Here is a 20,273-nt window from a genome sequence, read left to right on the forward strand (position 1 = left end):
CAAATGCATTTTTTCAGACAGCAAAAGTGCAGCATTATTTTATTCACCTCCTGATCAATTTTTGATAACTTTCGTAGGCGATATAAACTCACTGATCACTTTTTGACCAGTCACTGTTTCAACCAATCACTATTGTCTCTGATGATGCCATGGCAATGAATAATGCTAGAGCATTTAGAACTAGAAAGCCCTCTCAAAGTTGCAGCTCCTGAATGAGGTGTTGAAACTCTCTGTGCTTTTTTCACATTTCCAAAATAGAAAATAGCCTTCAAAGGTCTCAGCCATAGCCACAGGCCTCAGCTTGCCCATTTTGTAGGGAGCAAATATCTTTTGGCACTTGAAGACATTCTGCTTGCTGAAAAAAGGGTATTACATGCAGTATGTGTAGTTTTCTGTCCAAATATTTTGCATTTGTATGTAATTTATTTGTGACACATTTAGAATTCAGAACTAACATCTGTTACTGTGCCTTTAAGACTGACATATGTGAATGACAGTTCCGATTGGCAGCCCTGCACTGTGCCTTATTCTAAAAGCAGACCAGGCTGAAACACTCCTTATAACTTTAATATGAATGCGCTGATAAATGTAAATGTGTTAGTTTTAATAACATCACAGAAAAGTAAGTTCTAAATGAAATGTATGTGAAATGTGTAGACTGGGAAGTGAATGCTTTTGAAACATTTATGTACTGTTTTATTTTACAAAAAGTGAGAAAAATGATTTTCTCTGTAACATGTGATCATCCAGTGCAGGATTTTAGCTAATTACATTTCTTCGCCTTGAAATTACCATCAATTTTGTAAAATAAAGATGAACATTTTAGGGCTGCCTTCAGCCCCAACAAACTGTAGCAAAAGGTTTATTTTAACAGAAATGGTGTGCATTGAACACTGTGATTTGCAACTATGGTAGATGAGAAGACCATTCTTCCCATGCTTTTTGAAGAATTTTTGGAGCCTAATTGAAAAAAAGCTTTACAATAAAATACTGCATACACCAAGCAGCCATATTTGTGGAGGACATTATTAGAAGCCATTGTGTATGTGGCCTTTTTAATATGGTGGGGTACGTCCCTGCTGATTGGGTAAGACATCTGACACATCCATAAAGGCCCCTTGCACACCATTTTGCACCATTTCCACAAAAAATGTCAACAACCTGGAAAACTATAGCAAAACGGTGCACAGCTTTCTGAAGTCCTGCATTCTGTTTTTAAAAATAAATTCCATTTATTCTAGTAAATAGAATGGATATAATCAGAAAAAGCAGAAAGAGTTAGAATTTGTTGTGAAATAGATCATTTTTGTGTGGTTCTGAAATATTGTTGTCAACTTTGTTGTGCATCCTTCGAAAACTAAGTGATGCGATTTTTGAAGGATTTAAAGGTGTGGAATGTCTTTCCAAAGATCTGCTTACAAGGTGAGTCCAGTCATTACCTAGTACAGCTAACACTGTGGACTTTTATGTATCTCACCCATCTTTGCTATTCAGGAAATCATCATGTTTTCTGGTAAAATGTGATGTAGTAGAACAAGTACAGGACAATTTTGTCAAAACAACAAAACCTTGTATCTATGGAACAAGAGAATAGATATGAGAAATAGATAGTTCCTCTTTACAAGAGAAGGAAATAATGTTTTTAGCTTTAATTTAAGTTTATGTAACAAGATTTATATCGGTAGAGACCATTTCTAATGATCCATTCATCATATGGGGCAAAATAAATAAGTAAGTAAATAAATAAATAAAACTGGAATTCAAGAATGTGTTAAAGGTACACTGAACATGGAACTCCATCCAAGAATGACCCGGTAGACCTCCAAAACTGACAACCATGACATAAGCAGTACTTAATGCTTTCATCCAGGTTGCATCTTAAGCCTAGACAAAACATTTTCAATGAAGAGTCACCGTTGGCACTGCAATTCAGTCCCAGACTAGGCATAATCCAAAACTGTGCAAGACCCGGTAGACCACCAAAACTGCCACCATTAGATAAACAGTACTTTAATTTTCATCTTGCTTGACATCTGAAAACTTCCACAGGTGTTTCTGTCCATCCTTCCATTATGAAAAGACACCTCAACACTATGAGTCTGAAAGGGATGTGTAGCTGTCAAGACTGAGAAAAGGAAATAGACAAAAAAGAACATTTGCAAATCAAACAAACTAGCTGCTGGTGTTCCTGGAACAATGGACTGGCCACTCCAGAGTCCAGACTTAAACATCATTGAATGTGTTTGGGATCATATCATGTGTAATGTGTAATGACATCATATCTAGTTGATGATATTTAGTTGATATCTTCTCTGTACTTTTGTGAAATGTATGTGCTTTTGCTTTTTCCTGTTGCTAAAAACTTGTACTTAATGGCTTTTTTGATGTGGTATTAAATTAAGGGTGGTCTCTGACTTTTTAACAGAACTATATATTGGTGAAAAAGCATGAAAGATAGATTTGGAACATTTATAGACTGACTGAAATGCAGAAACTGGAGGTAGTTGTGTGTTTGTTTGTTGTGACTTTGTGGGGGAAGCTGGTGTTAATCCCGCCCTCTGGAGCAATAGGGCGTTGGCACAGTGCAGGGCAGGGCTCCCCAAGCTGGATACACAGTGTACTGAAGTGCACACATACACACACACACACTCACACACTGATCCTCAGGATGGGCCAAGACACACTGCTGCATGTGGAAGAGGCAGAGGGGAGTGCAGACTGAAGGCATAATAGAATGAGAAAAGACAAACAGACACATAAAAATGGAGCAACATCAAAAACTGTCCAGAGCCTTAAGGTTAGGTATGATTAATAGACAAAAACAAAAGATGTTTCATCTTGCAGTTATGAGACAGGAGGGTTAAAGAGAGACAGAGAGAGAGAGAGAGAGAGAGAGAGAGAGAGAGAGAGAGAGAGAGAGAGAGAGAGAGAGAGGAAGAAAGATTAGTGATGGAGAAAGAGAGAGAAGCTTTGTCAGGATGAGGGAGTGTAAATAATTCAAGCTGTCTGACAGCTCAGTGACATGGCCATGTTTTATTCATCCTTCCTTCATCTCAGACAAAGAAAAGTACTGAAATCCATTTCTCCCAGTGTGAAGAGGCACAAAAGGTCAATCCACTTGTGCATCTACTGGTGTGAACAGACCCTACAGGATCTCAATCCACTTCTGATCTTGCATCTCATGCTGAGAGGAGTTAACAGTCTTTTTAGAGTCTTTTTAGACATTGCATCCAGCATGCATTTTCAGTGATCTGATTACGTTTGGATTTTACTTGACTGCATGAAAAGCCAAGGGTAAACACCTCCAGGACCCACTGGCCTTTATTTAGCAAAGTTGCATATGGTCAAATCTGATCGTAAAATGGACGCATGCAAATTTCACCAGCAGTTTTGTTATCCATCAATTTCATCTGTACAATCAAACTCTGGTAGAAGTACATAATATATGACTAGCCTGAAAAGGGTCTGAATTACAGTTAAATAATTAAAATTATTATCTACATCTTCAATAATATCTGCAGTGACAGTGAAAATACTGTGATAATATGAACAGTTTGCACACATTTCTTGTACTTAAGTGGATGCAGTTCTTATGTGCACACTGATAAACAAATGCTGTGACTATATGTTCCTATATGTTGTTTTATACTTCTGACACGTAAGCATGGCCTGCTTGGCCCCAAACTCCACCTACGAGGATAACCATTAGCTCACGAGCTGCTAAATTATTTTGTTTTATTGCCTCACTATCAAAACATCTACATGAATTAGTGTGAGCTTCATGTAAATTATATGTATATGAGGGCAGATTTGGGCTTGTCCATGCAAGTGTACAAGTGTACATGTGTGCAAATGTAAATAAATAACTCATGTGCTGGTCATTTCCACGCACTGTAGCTCATTCATATCAATTGCACCCAAATCACTTCTTGGTTTGTCTTTGTATGACAGTTTCATGAATCAGACACAGTAGTTTGAAGGTCATTCAGGACAGTCAAATCTCTGCTCGCTTCTACACAATTTTGTTGAATAAGGGCCACTGTGATGTAGATAACGATCGGATTATTCAAACCATATCCAGAGGCAGTCAGAGATGGATCTTGACCACATTTAACACAAATGTAAATGGAATGCATTTTCTGAATACAATTATGTGAATGGAATGTGGTGAAAAGATAAACAAGATGGGAGTCTGGAGCACCTCAAAAACAAAAGCTTTCTCTGGGCTGATGAAAGCGTACGAACCAAGCATGTAAAATTATACTGTAACAGGCAAAAAAGGAAACAAAAGTAAAACAGAAACAACACGTCTTGATGTGCTTTTTATGCAGGAAAAGCAAAATTGGAACTCATCCATCAAACTGAGGACACGTTTCAGTGAAAAATGTAAATTGAATATAGTCAAAGTATATCCAGATATGACACAAGACACATGTTAATGCAAGGTGTAAACAGGCTAGAAGTCTACTAGTGTGAACAGGGGGGTATTTCACAAAGCAGGATTTCTCAGTTTAGCTAGATAACTTAAGCCCAAAGTCAAGCCTGTGCAATAGAAAAAGAAATGAGGAATTGGACAGTCCTCAAAGTTGGGCTTATCTGACTAAATGAGAAAGCCTGCTTGTGAAATACCCCTCAGGAAGGTACTGGAATCAAAAACTGGTCCTGGTCCATTGTCCAGATGGGTCTGCCCCAATCAGTCAGACATCAACCATGCTTGTACCCTCTTTAGTGTACATTCACTGGTTGCTTTATTAAGACTGGAATAAATCAGCCATCTCATCTCGTTAGTAGGCTATTTAACACATGACGTTAGCTGTGTGTTCTTCTTCTTATTATTAAGTACCATCAAGGTGATTTTGACTCCAGGTGATCATATAACTAGTGTTTCTCTAGAATATCCTATCTTCTGTTTGAGTTGACAGGCTGCTTAATGACTTGTTAATGATTCTTCTGTCTCCATCCACTGCTGGTCCATCCTCTTCCTCTTTTACCTTCAACAGTTCCAAGCATAATTGTCTTTTCAATTAACTAGCTTTATTCATAATATGCACAAAATAAGAACTGAGCATCGGTTTGGCTTTGAGTGAGAGGAGAGCCTTAATTTGATCAAGAATCTATTAATTTTCTTTGCCTTCCATGCTTCTCTCCAAAGCCTTTGAATGTTATCAGTGTGGCTACTAACAAATGCTAATGCTTTCTTGGTTTGTAAAAGCAAATGGAGGAAATGATCGCCTGGGCAACCTTACTGACACAAAGGTGGAGCTCATCCCTAGGGACCTTAGAAGCTGTATACACAAGACATGAATCACAATGCTCAAAACAGGTATGAATTTATGCATCCATTCAAGAACAGAACAGAAGCCTAAATTTATTAGCAAGGAAGACAATGACATTTGAAACAGAGACTGGAGTTTGACCAGTATTTTTTAGTCATTTATTTATTTGTATGTTTTCTTTTGACAGAGGGAGCAGCATTTATACATTCCACATTCACAATTCAACAAGACCTCTGTTTATTTCTTCCATAAGCAAAAGGAATGAGGCCATTATTTAGGCTGAATATACAGTTCCAAACTTTCTCCCTCATGAGCAAATACTGCGCTGAAAAGGAGGAAAAGAACGACCAAAACACTGAAGTGTAACATATCATAAGAAAGAATAAAAATGGTTTCTCACATTTGACAAAAGGGCAACTGAAAAAGTACAGGAGAAAAAATATCAATATAAAAAATCTAACCTTTTCACTCAAATTTCCTGATAAATTTACCATTAACCACTTTCCACCATATCCCATTTATCCCAAATTCCACTAATTCCACTCAGAGCAATATCATTTGTAGCCACTATACATTGTTTGTCCTTGTCTTGCATATGTTACATGTATTAGATGTACAGTACTGTGCAAAAGTCAGAGACCACCCCTTATTTATTTAATTTTCAGTATGATTTTATATATATATATATATATATATATATAAATCATATTTCTGAGGAGATATTAAGATAATACATATGGCTAAGGGGGTGGTCAAAGGGACTTAATAATTAATTATAAGTTAATAATAAATTAATAATAAGTAAAAAAAAAAATAAAAAATTGGCCAGGTTCCCAGACCCTGATTAAACCTAAGGCTAGACCAAAAAAGAATTTGCAATGATGAGTCACCATTGGCACTGCAATTTGGTTCATGACTAGGTATAATCTGTGCCAAGGAAGCTGACCCCTTTAAAACATACAAAGAAATGGGGCCCCTCACAGCTGTGCAAGACCTGGTAGACCACCAAAACTGTCAACACGAATTTAAAAGGATGTGTAGCTGTCAAGAAGCCCTCAATGAAAAAATGAAATAGACAATAAAGAAGGACATCTGCAAATCAAACAAAGAATCTGCTCGTGTTGTCAGAACAATGGACTGACGACCACACCAGAGTCCAGACCTCAACATCACTGAAACATGACTTGGAGATTTATTTGAAAAACTGAAAGCAAGTCTCCCCAAAAGGAAGCTGTAATAAAGGCAAATAATTCACACAATGAATACTGAAAAATGTCACTGGGTGAGTGCCCCCCCCCCCCCCCACTGAAAAATGAATAAAATGCACTTAATATCTGTTTTGACTGGAAATTGGCTTTTGACCTTTGAACAGTACTGCAAAAATGCTAAAAAAGCACCATTGTAGTTTGAATATGTGACAGGAAGCAAAATGATGTATGTGTATCCATGAGTGTGACATAAGACCTCAATGAATCAGCCTAGGTGTGTGTGTGTAATGCAAGCCCTCTATGAATCAGCATGTGTTAAGGAGATGGATGCAATGATGAAATTGCCTCATCATCTCAGTCAGTGGAAGCAAGAGTAACTTGCATCCATTATCTATTACCTACATCCACACACACACACACATAGAGTAGAAGAGAGAACTTGCTTTAATTACCCTCTGCCTACATGTTAATTCACCAACAAATGTACAGTCCCAGTTTTCACTGCTCTAACACACCTGACTCACTTGGTTCAGGAGATAGATGAGGGGTGTTAGATTAAGTGAAAATGAATATGTGCAATAAAAAATGGGATTTAGAACCTCTGTCCTATTTTTGCAAAAGGACCAATATATTGTCAGCTGACCTTTCCAGGATCCACCCACACTTGCAGCAAGATTGGACAAGCATTACAGACCATTTACAAAAGACCATTTACATTTTATTCAACACAATGAGTAACTGCAGCATTTAGAGTACATTTAGAATTGATATTTTAAATGATATTTATTATGTATGAGTGTTAAAGGTGCCCATAGTCATGTAAACAAGCTTTTTTGGGCTAAACATCCAATTAGGCTAAGCAGAAAGGCAGAGTTAGGGAAATTTAGCTTTGTATGTTTCTAGTAAATGTAATGGCAAAGATTAATATCTTAGATGTTTTGTATATTACTGATCATCATCATCGTCGTTGACCGCTTAATCCAGATAGGGTCGCGGTAGCAGTTGGGAGAGCAGCGAATCCCAGATGACCGTGTCCCCTGCAACGTCCTCTAGCTCATGCCCAGGGACCCCAAGCCGCGCCCAGGGACCCCAAGCCGCTCCCAGGCCAATTCCATCCCAGGCCAATCCCTCCAGCGGGTCCAAGGACGACCCCGGGGCCGTGCCTGGTACACCCCCACCGGGAGGCTTCCAGGGGGCATCCAAATCAGATCAATCCGAATCAGCTGGCTGCTCTCAATGCAGAGGAGTAGCGGCTCTACTCTGGGTAGCCCGCCACCCTGCGAAGAAAGTTCATTTCCGCCGCTTGTATTTGCGATCTCATTCTTTCGGCCATTACCCTCAGCTCATGACCATAGGTGAGGGTCGGGATGTAGACCGACTGGTAAACAGAGAGCTTTTACTTATGGCTCAGCTCCCTCTTCATCGCTACAGTCTGGTACAGTGACCACATTACTGCTGCCGCCTGTCCCAGCCTGCAGCCGATCTCACAATCCCTCTTCCCATCACACGTGAACAAGACCCCGAGATACTTAAACTCCTCCACTTGGGGCAAGTCCTTTCCCCTTACCTGGAGTGTCCATGCCATCCTTTTCCGGGCTGAGACCATGGACTTAGATTTGGAGGTGCTAATCCACATACCAACCGCTTCACACTCACACAGCTGCAAACCGCTATAGGGAGCGCTGGAGGCAGCCATGTGATTCAGCCAAAAGAACAACATCGTCTGCAAACAGTAGAGTTGGCACCCTCCGGCCTCCACACATAATGTCCTCCTGACCATGGCTACGCCTTGACACCCTGTCCAAGAATGTCACGAACAAGAGCGGAGACAGGGCATAACCCTGCCGGAGCCCAACGCTAATACTGAAAGGGTCCGAGTTAATGCTGAGTATACGAACACAGCTCTCACTCTGGGAGTACAGAGATCAAATGGCCCGGAGTAGTAGCCCTGGTACCCCATACTCCCGGAGGACCTCCCACAAGATATCTCGGGGAACCTGGTAGTAAGCCTTCTCCAAATCCACAAAACACATGTAGACTGCATTGGCCAACTCCCATGCCCCGTCAACAATCCACGAGAGGGTGAAAAGCTGGTCCATTGATCCACGGCCAGGACGGAATCTGCATTCCTCCTCAATCTGAGGTTCAACTATTGCCTTGCCACTGAAGAGCTTGCAACTACGTCAGTGACTTCCACCAGGGAAATGGAGCTTGACACGCCAGAGGCCTCCGGCCCTGACTCCTGTGAGGGAGGCATGTCTCCTGGATTAAGAGTTCTTCAAAGTGTTCCTTCCACCGACCGACAATATCCTCATTTGAAGTCAGAGTTTCTCCACCCTTGCCGAATACAGCTTGGGCGCAGCCACCCCGACCACTCCTGAGTCGCCGGACAGTTGTCCAGAACCGCCATGAAGCCGACCGAAAGTCTTTTTCCATGGCTTTGCCAAACTCCTCCCATGCCCTGAACTTTGCTTCTGCCACCATTGTGGCTGTCACCTTTTTCACCTGTCGGTACCTCTCTGCTGAGTCGGGAGCCCTACGGGCCATCCAGTCCCTAAAGGCCTCTTTCTTCAGCTTCACCACTCGTGTCCACCAGGGGGTTCTTGGGTTACTGCCCCGACAGGCACCCACAAGCTTTTGGCCACAGCTATGCCTGGCAGCTTCCACAATGGAGGTTTTGAACAGGGTCCATTCAGACTCCATATTCCCTACCTCCCCCAGGACATGAGAAAAGCTCTCCCGGAGGTGGGAGTTGAAATCATTCTGAACAGGGGCCTCCGACAGTCTTTCCCAGGACACCCTCACTATTCGCTTGGGCCTACCAGGTCTGACCATCAGATGGTGATCAGTTGACAGCTCAGCACCTCTCTACCCGAGTGTCCAGAACATACGGTCCCAAGTCAGATGAAACGACAACAAAGTCAATCATTGACCTCTGACCCAAGGAGCTCTGGTACCATGTACAATTATGAACATCCTTGTGTTCGAACTTGGTGTTTGTTATGGACAATCCACATCTGGCACAGAAGTTCAATAACAATTCACCATTCGGGTTTAGATTGGGCAAGCCGTTCTTCCCAATCACGTCTCTCCAGTTCTCCCAGTCTTTGCCAACATGAGCATTGAAGTCCCCCAGTAAGACTATGGAGTCTGTAGGTGGGACCCTTTCCAGAACTCCCATTCGCTCCAAGAAGGCCGAATACTCTGACCTGTTGTTTGGTGCATAAGTACACACAACAGTCAGAGTTTTCCTATCTGCAATTTTAATTTGCATTGAGGCAACCCTCTCGTCCACTGGGACAAACTCCAACTGCACGGCCGCCAGCCTGGGACTCGTGAGTATTCCCATTCCCGCCCCACGCCTCTCACCTTGTGCAACCCCTGAGCAGGAGAGGGACCATCCCCTATCAAGGAGTTTGGCTTCAGAGCCGACACTGTGGGTGGAGGTGAGCCCAACTATAACTAGTTGGTACCGCTCAACCTCCCGCACAAGCTCTGGCTCCTTCCCCCCCAGTGAGGTTAAAGTCCACATGCCAAGAGCCAGTTTCTGCCGCAAGTGCCTAGGCCAAGGGCCATGGTAACTCTGTAATCTTCCTCACTCAGGGTGCTGGAAATGACTCATGTTTTAACCTAGTTTGAATCAACTCTTCTCCATGAATTTATATGTTATAGGTTGTGATCTTCCTCACTCAGGGTCCTAGAAAAGACAATACTACCTATTTTTAGCTTTACATTTTTCACTCTTAAGCACTTTGTCTTAAATAAACTTGCCTTGCCTTGTCTTATTCCACCTAACATAGATGAGAACTGTCAAGCTCAGGGGGAGGCCAGTAGGACCACTTTGTGCCATTATAGCAGGTACATATCATGCCCATACCGAAAGCTGCCTGTGTTATAGTGTATGTTTAAGGACATCCTTAGGCCACAACGTCAGGTTTCAGACATTAGACTTAGAAAGCTTCAGTCTAAGCTAATTGGGTATAGACCTCTGAGAACAGTAACTGCATTGTTTTCTTCCTTAGTAGATCAATTACTAAGTTCTATGAACAAATTAAAGATGACAACATAATACAACCACAAATTTACTGAATTGTGCTATTATGTTATTTTATTTACACAGATTACGCTTCAACTCAATATGACTGTGTGATAAACACATAAATAAAAGTTCAAACATAGTAAATGTTTCACAGAGAAACTCTAATTAACCTAATCTAGAAATTTATGTATTTTGTATTTCTAGCTGTTTTAGCCTTATAGATCCATTGCAGATCTAAAAAGATAAGACACCAAACATATCTAACAGATTACGTTTAGAGAAAGGACAAAATTGGATAAAAAAAAATCTAGCTGGCAATGCTAGACTGAAGCAGCTGTCTACCAAAAATATCTATCCTAACAGGTGATGTTAAATAAAATTTTAAACAAATTTAAACATAAATATTTTGACAAAGAATTTAGTTGACACTAAAGTTTCTTAATAGACTGAGTGACATTTTTGCCAGCATTTGCTAAGCAGTAAAAAGTGAACACAAAAGAACACATCTGTGGGTGGATAAGTCAATACCTATTACTATACCCATCTTTGTGATACTGTTGTTACAAAAGCTTGCAATATACAAATGATCAATCACTAAGTTTTTTATTGTGTGATGTGAGAATATTGACCAAAGTCACACATTCCAGCTGAGAGTTCTTTCGGTGTATTGATCAATCAAGTCCATATGTCCATATTATGTGTTCCAAAACATGCACAGCTGTACATGGAAACTCCCACCCTGTATTTGTGTCAGATGAGTGGGGGCACTTCTGGGTCATCCACAAACTCCTTGGAAATAGGCTTCTCCTGGGCTCCACGAGCTTGTAGTCCCCAGGAGAACCGCAGGGGTCTCTGGGCAGTGCAGTTTTCTTTAGGGACAATGTTGGCCAGGTCTACTGTAGAGGTTTTGCTGGGGTCAACCTCTAATCTCTTACAACCGATCATCACCCTGCAGGGAGCAAGAGAGATAAAATAGGGGGGGGGTGTAGAGGATATCCAGTGAGGGAAAGACACTAAAGTCACTGCAATATAAAATACTTCTGTTAATACAGTGACCTTGACAAGTGTTTGGACTATATAGCTGCATTTGCTGTCTTTATCAATTATTATTCATGGGTATTTCTGGGTAAATATATTTCTTTATTTTAACATCACAAATAAAGCAATGGTCCTTAACCCAGATGTATCCAATCAGCCATGACATGTTGGGTGTCCAAATTTTGTTTCTTTAGTTCTGCCCTGGAGCTGTGAGACTGATGTAGCTAAATCTACTTCACTAATCACCACTTGCCTTAAAGTTGCCAATGAGTTGTTAAGGAATCTCAGAATCTTGCTTATTTGGTTTCTGAAACTGTATGACATAATGACATCTATAAAAATGGATAAAAGTATGTTGTATAGCTAACAGCAGAAGCAGTTATTTTAAAGCCTTAATTTTGTCCATTCATTTCACAGTTTTTATAGATAACAGAATGTCATACAGCATAACTGTGAATGCAATTGTACAAACCAGGTCCCCAAACAGTTGGGACAAATTGTCAATAAAACCAGAAATCAGTGGTAAGTAAAATTCATTTGACCTGTGTTAAATTGAAACGAGTACAAAACCACATTTGTTTTGACCTTATGAACTTCATAGTTTTTATAAAAATATGCTCATTTCAAACTGAATGCTTGCAATACAAAAATATTGGACAGTACTGAAGACACAGACAGATTCCATTTTGAAAGTGGAATTTCCTTGCCATTCTTCAGTTAAACAAGTCTTCAGCTATGCAACCATATAGGGCCTTTGTTGTTGTATTTTTGACCTTAATAATGCAACACACATTTCAATTACAGCCAGTATTGGACTGCAGGTAGGTCATCTAGCACCCACATTCTTATTATAAGCCATGCTGTGGTAACACATGCCAAATGTGGTTTTGCGTTGTCAGGTTCAAATATGCATGAACACCCCTGAAAAAGGTGTTGTCTAGAAGGCAGTATATGTTGCTCCAAAATCTCAAACAACTACAAATGTGTATGTTTATTATTTTGTCAGAAATTGTTGCATGAGTGTGCAGCTTGCTTTCATGAAATGCTTTCCTTAAAAAATGTCTTATTAAAATGGTTAATTCCTGTTGGGTGACTTATTACAACCATAGCACATTTCTCCATTGAAAAAACAAAGGACTTCTCAGTATATCCAAAAAATGCAATTTGCGGGGTACTATATCAGCTTTATTTTGTATGTCACAAATAAGCCTGAACTTGTTCCAACATACAAAATATACCATTAAGAGGAAGGGTGGTGGTGGAAAGGAGGGAGGGGTGAGTTTTGGAAATTGAAAGGGGAGTTAATAAGTTGCATGATGGTGCATTTTCTTCGCATTATGAGTGCAATTAGGTTTAGGGATGATCCTAGGACATTTTAATACTACCTGGGCATAACAATAAAGCATAAACATCCATCCATCCATTTTCCAAGCCGCTTCTCCGTCCGGGTCGCGGGGTGGTGCTGGAGCCTATCCCAGCAGTCATGGGGCGCTCTAACAATTTATTAAAGAGCATTGATACTGATATAGTATATTGTTCCTCTAGATTTGATTTCACAATTAATTAAAATAATGCTCTATTTGAAAGAATTTTCTGCTGCATATGTGTGCTATTTAGATCCTGATTGATTGTGGTTAGCATACCTTTGGTAGCCTTTTTAAAGGTCAATGTATAAAATCAGCACTCATTAATCAGTAATCATCTTTAATTTGAAGAGGCTGTGTTGGGTAGTAGTGCTGGCCAGTGCAATCCAACTACATAGCTGAGTCTGGTCTTGGTGGTCACTTTGATGACACTGCACAATGCTCAGGGGATGTGAAAACCCCTGAGATATATATCTTGCAGCAAAGACAGTCTTGAGATATGCATACAGTGTCAGAAACAAATAGTGCAATTACATGCACACCAATAATACAGTCACTATTGAGTTTTGGCAGTTATCTGATCATTAAAGTTATCATGTAAATAGCATACTCTGATTTGTCAGATCAAATTAAGCCATTATAGGTTTATAAGAAATGTGATAAAGAGACCTGGGGCTTAGCTCAGTAATCAGGCTTTTCAAATCATGTACAGCCTAACTCTGACTTCTTTCGTTTTTCTACAGCAGCCTATGTGCACAAACAGAACCAGATAGTGAGCTGCCCACAAAACAGTAAACACTAAATACTTATTTTGATGCTACAACAGCACAATGGCAAAAATAACTGCACATTAACTCCCAAATAAATATTTACCAATAAAAGGAGTTTGTGATAAATAGAAAACTACGGCAAGAATTTAGCGCCATGTGTTGCGCTTCTCGGGGGAATTTATTGGCAAGATGCTAAGCAACAGTATTTAAATCAGTTCAATCCAAGATTTATTTACATAGCACCTTTAGAATGGGCATTGACAAAAAGCTGCTTTACAGAAATCCCAAGTGAGCAAGCCAAGTGCTACAGTGACAAAGAAAAAGCTTCTAAAAGCAAGAGGTAGAAACCTTGCTAGATGACCTAAGACTCCAAAAGGAAACTAATTTACCTCTGGTTGACACCCTACTAGTAAAAGAATAGCACAACAAGAACCATATAAATAATCAAGATTTGACAATAAATGTACAACACTGAATGTGGAATAAAGAAATGAGCCTGTCATTGTAAAGAATTCTTTATAAGCAAAAATGTAGAGATGTATACTGTACTTTTAAGAAGAAAACTCATTATTGAGTGACAGAACCACAGTTTTCTCATTATCAGATTGCTGATATACTCGTAAATGTGTTGAACAAACCAAATTATCCACACTTCATTTTTGTACAAACCATTGCTTTAGGGGGAAGATGTTAAAACTGTTCTATCAGGTCTTTCTGTATTTTCCTGTTTCTATCTGGCAGGCTCACCCCCACCCCCTCTCTCTCTCTGTCTCTGTCTGTCTCTCTCTCTCTCTCTCTCTCTCTCTAAAATAGTGTCTGCGTTGCAGGGTCACTGTCTCTCTGGCTGCGGGCTTTTAAAATAAATCAACAGGAATCGAATTAGACCTTCTGCTGGACCCTGATTGGCTGCCACATTACTGATAACAGCCAGTGACATTCTACTTCCTGAGCCAGTATTGCACTCACAAACACATACACTTAATGAACTTCACTAAGAAAGCAGCACTTACTTCTTATTACAGTCAGATCAGGCAGAAAGCTACACAGATACAGTTTGTGTGAGTGTTTGTAAAATCCCCCACACCTAGCAGAGGTCAGGTCGTAGGTACATGTAGGTGCAAGGAAACTCCCTTCACATTTAATTAACACTGTATTAGCATTTTTATTGCATTGCCTTTATTGCATGTGTGCTGTGTGTGAAGATTACAGCCTTCCCCTCTCTGAAATAATAAAGCCTGCTGAAGGACTCGCGGACATACACACACATGCTCACACACGCTAGCACAGAGGGCCTGATCTGTTAAAGGAGAATTCCACTGATCTTTTTTTAAATATCTGCATTACTGACATGTAAGCAAAGTCATTCAATGTGGTTTGAAGCTTAGTGAGTTTTTTTTTTCTTTTACAGTGGTGGTGATGGGAACCAGTGGTTGCGATGTCTACAGCACAAATACAGTCATTTTTTTGTTCACCATCCAAAACAACTCTTTTCATATGTAATGTTGGACATTTTTCTTTGTGTACTATTTTGCCCAACAATGGCCTGGATGTATCTCTTCGCCACGAAAGTATTTCACAAATATGTTTTAGGCCAAATTTTTTATCTCAAAACTACTATAAAATAATGTCTCAGGCATCAGGCAGTATATTCATAGCAATGTCATAGAATAACCTTCTGTGATGGAGCATTCAGAGGAATTAAACCCTTCAGACGTCTGGTTCCCATCACCACCATTGTGAACCAGTAATTTTCTCCAGACCTCAGCATTTGACATCAAACAACTTTGATTGACTTTGTTTACATCTTAAAATTATAATTATACAGACATTTCCCCTTTAAGCCTTTTGCATTAGTTTCAGTCACAAATCAGACATTCTGCCAGCATGTTATGTACAAAACTGGAGCTTTAAACATGCACTTTCTGGGCTGTGTGCATGGAAAACCACGCAATGCGCTTATCTCCCTCATGCATATGCACTGGAGTGGGGTTTCAAACAGGGAAAAAAAAATCCATTTATTAAAACTAGGGTTGCACCGATACCACTTCTTCCCTTCTGATAATGATACTGATACCTGATCCTTAAGTATTGGCAGATACCAATTCTAACTGTGTCTAATCTAAGAAAACATCTTTTTTGTTTATTTACTTATATATAACTAGTATGCACTGTTATATAATTAATAATAGCAACATTAACTGAAGAAAATGCTAAATATTTTATTGATCATAATTAAAAACAGAACTAAACAATAATATAAACAAACATGTGGTCTGTATGTGTAAGCATGCAGCAGCTTCTCTGGCTCAGCAAAAGCACTGCTGAAAGTTGAATTTCCCAAGCGATTTGCCTCATATGTTTGTCCCATACACTCAGGCTTATCTACAGAGTCACACTGTCAGTAACAGCTGTTTTCAGTGTATTTTCATCTTTGCTAGACCATGTGCTCCTGAAACGAACAGAGGTCACACAAACTGCCATTATGAATCAGCACAGTCATATTTGTGAACACGGTGTGCAAATTTCTTGTGTACCTTATTGTTTGTAATGCCTGTAAAGTACAACTGGGAGGGGAGCAGGGTCTGTAATGTATCATTTTACAAGTTGTTGATAGCAGGATCCTGTGACAGGTGGCTACAGCAGGTAGGAAGCAGCAATGATGTAATAAACCCTCATGACAAGCACTGTTAACAATATTAGAAAAGCTCACCTACTTGCTGGGAGTGGCTGGGGACTGATAACTCTGGTACTATGGCATATCTGACGTCACCTGCACCAAATTTAGACCCACCCGAAAATTTAACTGCCAGTTTACTGTAAAATCATCATAAAAGCTGTAGAATAACTAGAAAAATACAATGAACATGAGTAGACAGAGTCTTCGAAGCTGCTACATTTTGTCTCAAGTTTGTTCACTGCTCCACAATTTCACTGCTTCTTTTAACCCTGTGGGTCACTAAGAGTTAGTGGGCATGGCATATTGTGGCCCATCCCCTGGGCCCCCACAATGACGGCTGAGAGAGCCGGCAGAAAGGCAGGGCCCGAGCAATCAGTGGTGACGCACCTCAGGATGCCAGGGAGGTGTGTGTGTGGGGGGGGGCAGAGCGGAAAGCCCGAGCCCCCTCGACAGACACGAGTCACAGGAGTGACGGTGGGAGGATGAGGACAACGCTGGTGCCAACCACTAGAGGCACCAGAGGAAGGAGCAAGTCCTGAGCTCCGCCGCCCAGGCCCCGCCCCCTGTTACGCAGCGATGCTGCTACGTTTGACCCAGGCGGCCGAGTTGCCAGCTGGGGGCGGTAACGAGGAGGTGGAGCGGCGAGCTCTCATTCCCCCTCGGCTCTGGTGCTCATTTGTGCTTAATTGCTATTTTGCCTGGAAATTAAATAAACGAAAGGGTGGTCTCTGAATTTTGTGTAGTATTGTACATCTGGCACAGAAGAAACAAAAACAAAACCACAACAAAATCTATAGGAAAATAGAGCATTGCTGAGTCATTCAGAGCCCTAATTAGATGAAGAGGCATAAATAAATAAAGTTAGAACAGCTCAAATTACCCAAGGCAATTAGTTTCTTTTAAACAGTTGAGTAAACTCACATTTACTATGTTTTAAAGTGTAAACACAAATGGGCTCTCTCCCTCTCCCTCTCCCTCTCCCTCTGTCTCTCTCTCTCTCTCTCTCTCATGCACACACAGCCTCGTATATTCCAGTACTAGAGTGAAGGTGACCGGTTTAGACCTCCCACAGTGAACCACTGAGCAGAGAAGCTGAGGGACAATGACAGAAGCAAGCGGATGTGCAAGACAGAAAGACAGCAAAAAAAAAGAAGCAAAAGTAGAGAGAAAGGCACAGAAAAGAGGAAAAAGACTGTCAAAGCAAAAGACAAAAAAAGAGAAGGAGTATGAAAGAGGGTTTGCGTTATATAAAGAGAGGATTAGATGTGTAGCTGTGACTCAGTAGCACTCTTCATATTTCCTATTTGTGGTGCGGGTGGTGGATGAGGCAGAGCATGTACAGCACATACATAACAGTGCATTTTAATCTCACTCACATAAAGCACTGTTTATAACTGAGCTTTAGTTCACTTACACATTCCGGTCATATCACTGAAAGGCCAGGGAGGCTTTATTAGGATCAAAGGGCATATGAACAACATAAAACTAATACATATCCATAGAACTGTACACATAAACACATTCAGGGTTTACTAGCTTTGTCAAGGTTAGCTCTGGTAAATTCACACTAAAGTGGTCACAGTGCTGCTTTTGTTAAACACCTCAGCGTCACTGCTGGACTGGGAATAGTCCACCATCCAAAAATATTGAGCCCACAGGGTTCTGTGGACAGCGTCCTGTGACCACTGATGAAGAACTAGAGGATGATACAATATAAACTCTGCAGCAACAAATGAACTACTGTCTCTGACTTTACATGTACAAGCTGGACCAACAAGGTGAGTGTGTGTCATAGAAAGGACTGTGAACTGAAACAGTGTTTAAAAACTCCAGCTGCACTGCTGTGTCTAATCCACTCACACCAGCACATCAGTGTCACTGCAGTGCTGAGAATGTTAGTGACCCTTAGTGACCCTAGTCAAACCCTTCTTGCCTCTCATACACCACACCACCAACTTCTGCAGATCTACCCAAACCCCAAGAAAGAGTGGAATCAGCAGTTTTTATACTTGGAGCTTTCTCTGCATGTGTATGTGGAAGAAAGTTGCAGAGGCTGTAGTGGTTATTCATTTATTATATCTTTGTTATTCACTGTTCATTTTCAGTGCAGACTTTCTCACACCTACACATATGGAAGGGAGTCCTCAATAAAAAGGGGTGAAAGGAGCTTAATGGGTAAAAATGAAAAGTTAAAATACTTTCTAATCACTTGCCCATGGCTTTCCTTTCATTTTAAAAAGCAGAAAGATGTATTTCACTGAAAAAGCAAATAAAACTTACCTACTTATTTTTTCTACAGCAAACAGGTTTTGGACACTAGGATGCTAGCATTACTGCTACTGACTGCTGACTGGATGGTGAGCGGAGTAGCTCATTGGCTAAGTGAAGTGGTTTGCGCTCACTGACGTCACATGTACATGGCCATAATTTATGCTTTATGATGTTTTGTGTTCAGGAAAATTATGATTTTTTAAAAATATTACATATTAAGCACTTACAAACTATGACTTTGCTCAAATGCTCCATTTTAACCCAATTATTGTGAAGCACCCTCTAGTGTTTGACAAACCCAGAAAAAAGTGGTACCTCTCCTCTCTGCAAATTCTCTGCAGTGTAACATTATAAGTTAGAAAGCTTGCTTACTTTAAGAGTGCACTCATGTAGCTAATTAGCTTCTGTTAGGCCTATGCAAAACTTAAGACTAACTAGAAGTCATAAGTAGATGTGGAAATCTGGATATAAACCAGCACCTGACATAAACCAGCACTTGTGCAGAGACATGGATAAGAATAAGAAATGGTTGCCTACTTGGGCTTTTCCTCTGCATTCTTGTTGCTCTTCTTAACATGGGATGTTTTCAGGACTGCTTTCTTTACTTTTATCTCTCCATGTGCCTAAGCAAACACAAATCAACATGCACAGTTTTACATGATTGCACCCCATGGTCATGCTCCCACAAGCCTCTCCAAATGCTGCTTTCAAGCAGAAAAATACCTATTCACATTTCAAAATGGGTTTGTTTCTTAAACACTTCTTATACACTTATACATAGGCTAAGTTTGGACAGCCCCCAAAGTATATTGACAGCTGCCCAAGTATATTTTGTCCCATTTTTTTTAAATTTCCAAAATAACTGTTGAATAAACCAGGGCACATTTCATGTCACATGAGGCGCGATATCTGCTGCTTGTGTTTCAACATCATTGTGGTTCAATGCTGCCCATTCACTTTATCTATTTATTATCTATTTATTTATATTTATTGTTTAGAAACAAATGTAATATAAGACAAGGAGAACAGGAGGCCATATAGAGAATGCACAAAATGCTGGATTTTCTGATAGAGAACAGAATTAATGGTTCCATCAATTATGGCAACTCACCCAAGCCCTAAAGCACCAAAGCATTCCTGCACCATCACACTGTCACCATGTTTAACTAATGGTATGATGGTCTTGTTGTGGAATACTATGTTTGCTTTACACCAATTTAATGGAATCCCTTCGTTGGACACTGAACATTATTCCAAAAGGCTTGGGGTCATCATGGGTTTTTTTTGGCAAATGTAAGATAAGCTTTTATGTTCCATGTGGTTAGTAATGTTTTCTGGCTTGCAACTCTCCCACAGATACCATTTTTGCCTGTTTTTAATGGTGGAATCATGAAAGCTGATCTTATCTGAGGCGAGCAAGGCCTCCAGTACCTTTAACATTCATCTAGGTTCTTTTGTGATTTCCTGGATAAGCCATCACTGGCCACATCCAGGAAGATTCACCATTGTTCTATGTTTCCCCCATTCATAAATAAAGGCTTTTAATGTGGTCTCAGAGCCTTAGAAATCTTTATATAATCCTTTCCAGTCTGATTTAATTCAATAAGTTTCTTTCATATCTTTTCTGGAA

The 20,273-nt window shown here is 40.3% G+C and overlaps 1 protein-coding gene across 1 annotated transcript in view; it reads right to left on the bottom strand.

Annotated features, from left to right (window-relative positions):
- Window positions 1-10,455: 10,455 nt before the first annotated feature.
- lrrc6 (leucine rich repeat containing 6) overlaps window positions 10,456-20,273 on the bottom strand; it is a 34,677-nt gene continuing 24,859 nt past the window's right edge. Inside the window, exons 11-12 of the mRNA XM_017699141.2 lie at window positions 19,181-19,266; window positions 10,456-11,472 (exon numbers count right to left, since the gene is read on the bottom strand). Of these exons, the coding sequence (XP_017554630.1) occupies window positions 11,274-11,472; window positions 19,181-19,266 (285 nt within the window). The 3' untranslated portion in view covers window positions 10,456-11,273. The remainder of the gene's footprint in view (window positions 11,473-19,180; window positions 19,267-20,273) is intronic.

Source organism: Pygocentrus nattereri, chromosome 19 (assembly GCF_015220715.1).
Source record: "Pygocentrus nattereri isolate fPygNat1 chromosome 19, fPygNat1.pri, whole genome shotgun sequence".
Taxonomy (NCBI): Eukaryota; Metazoa; Chordata; class Actinopteri; order Characiformes; family Serrasalmidae; genus Pygocentrus; species Pygocentrus nattereri.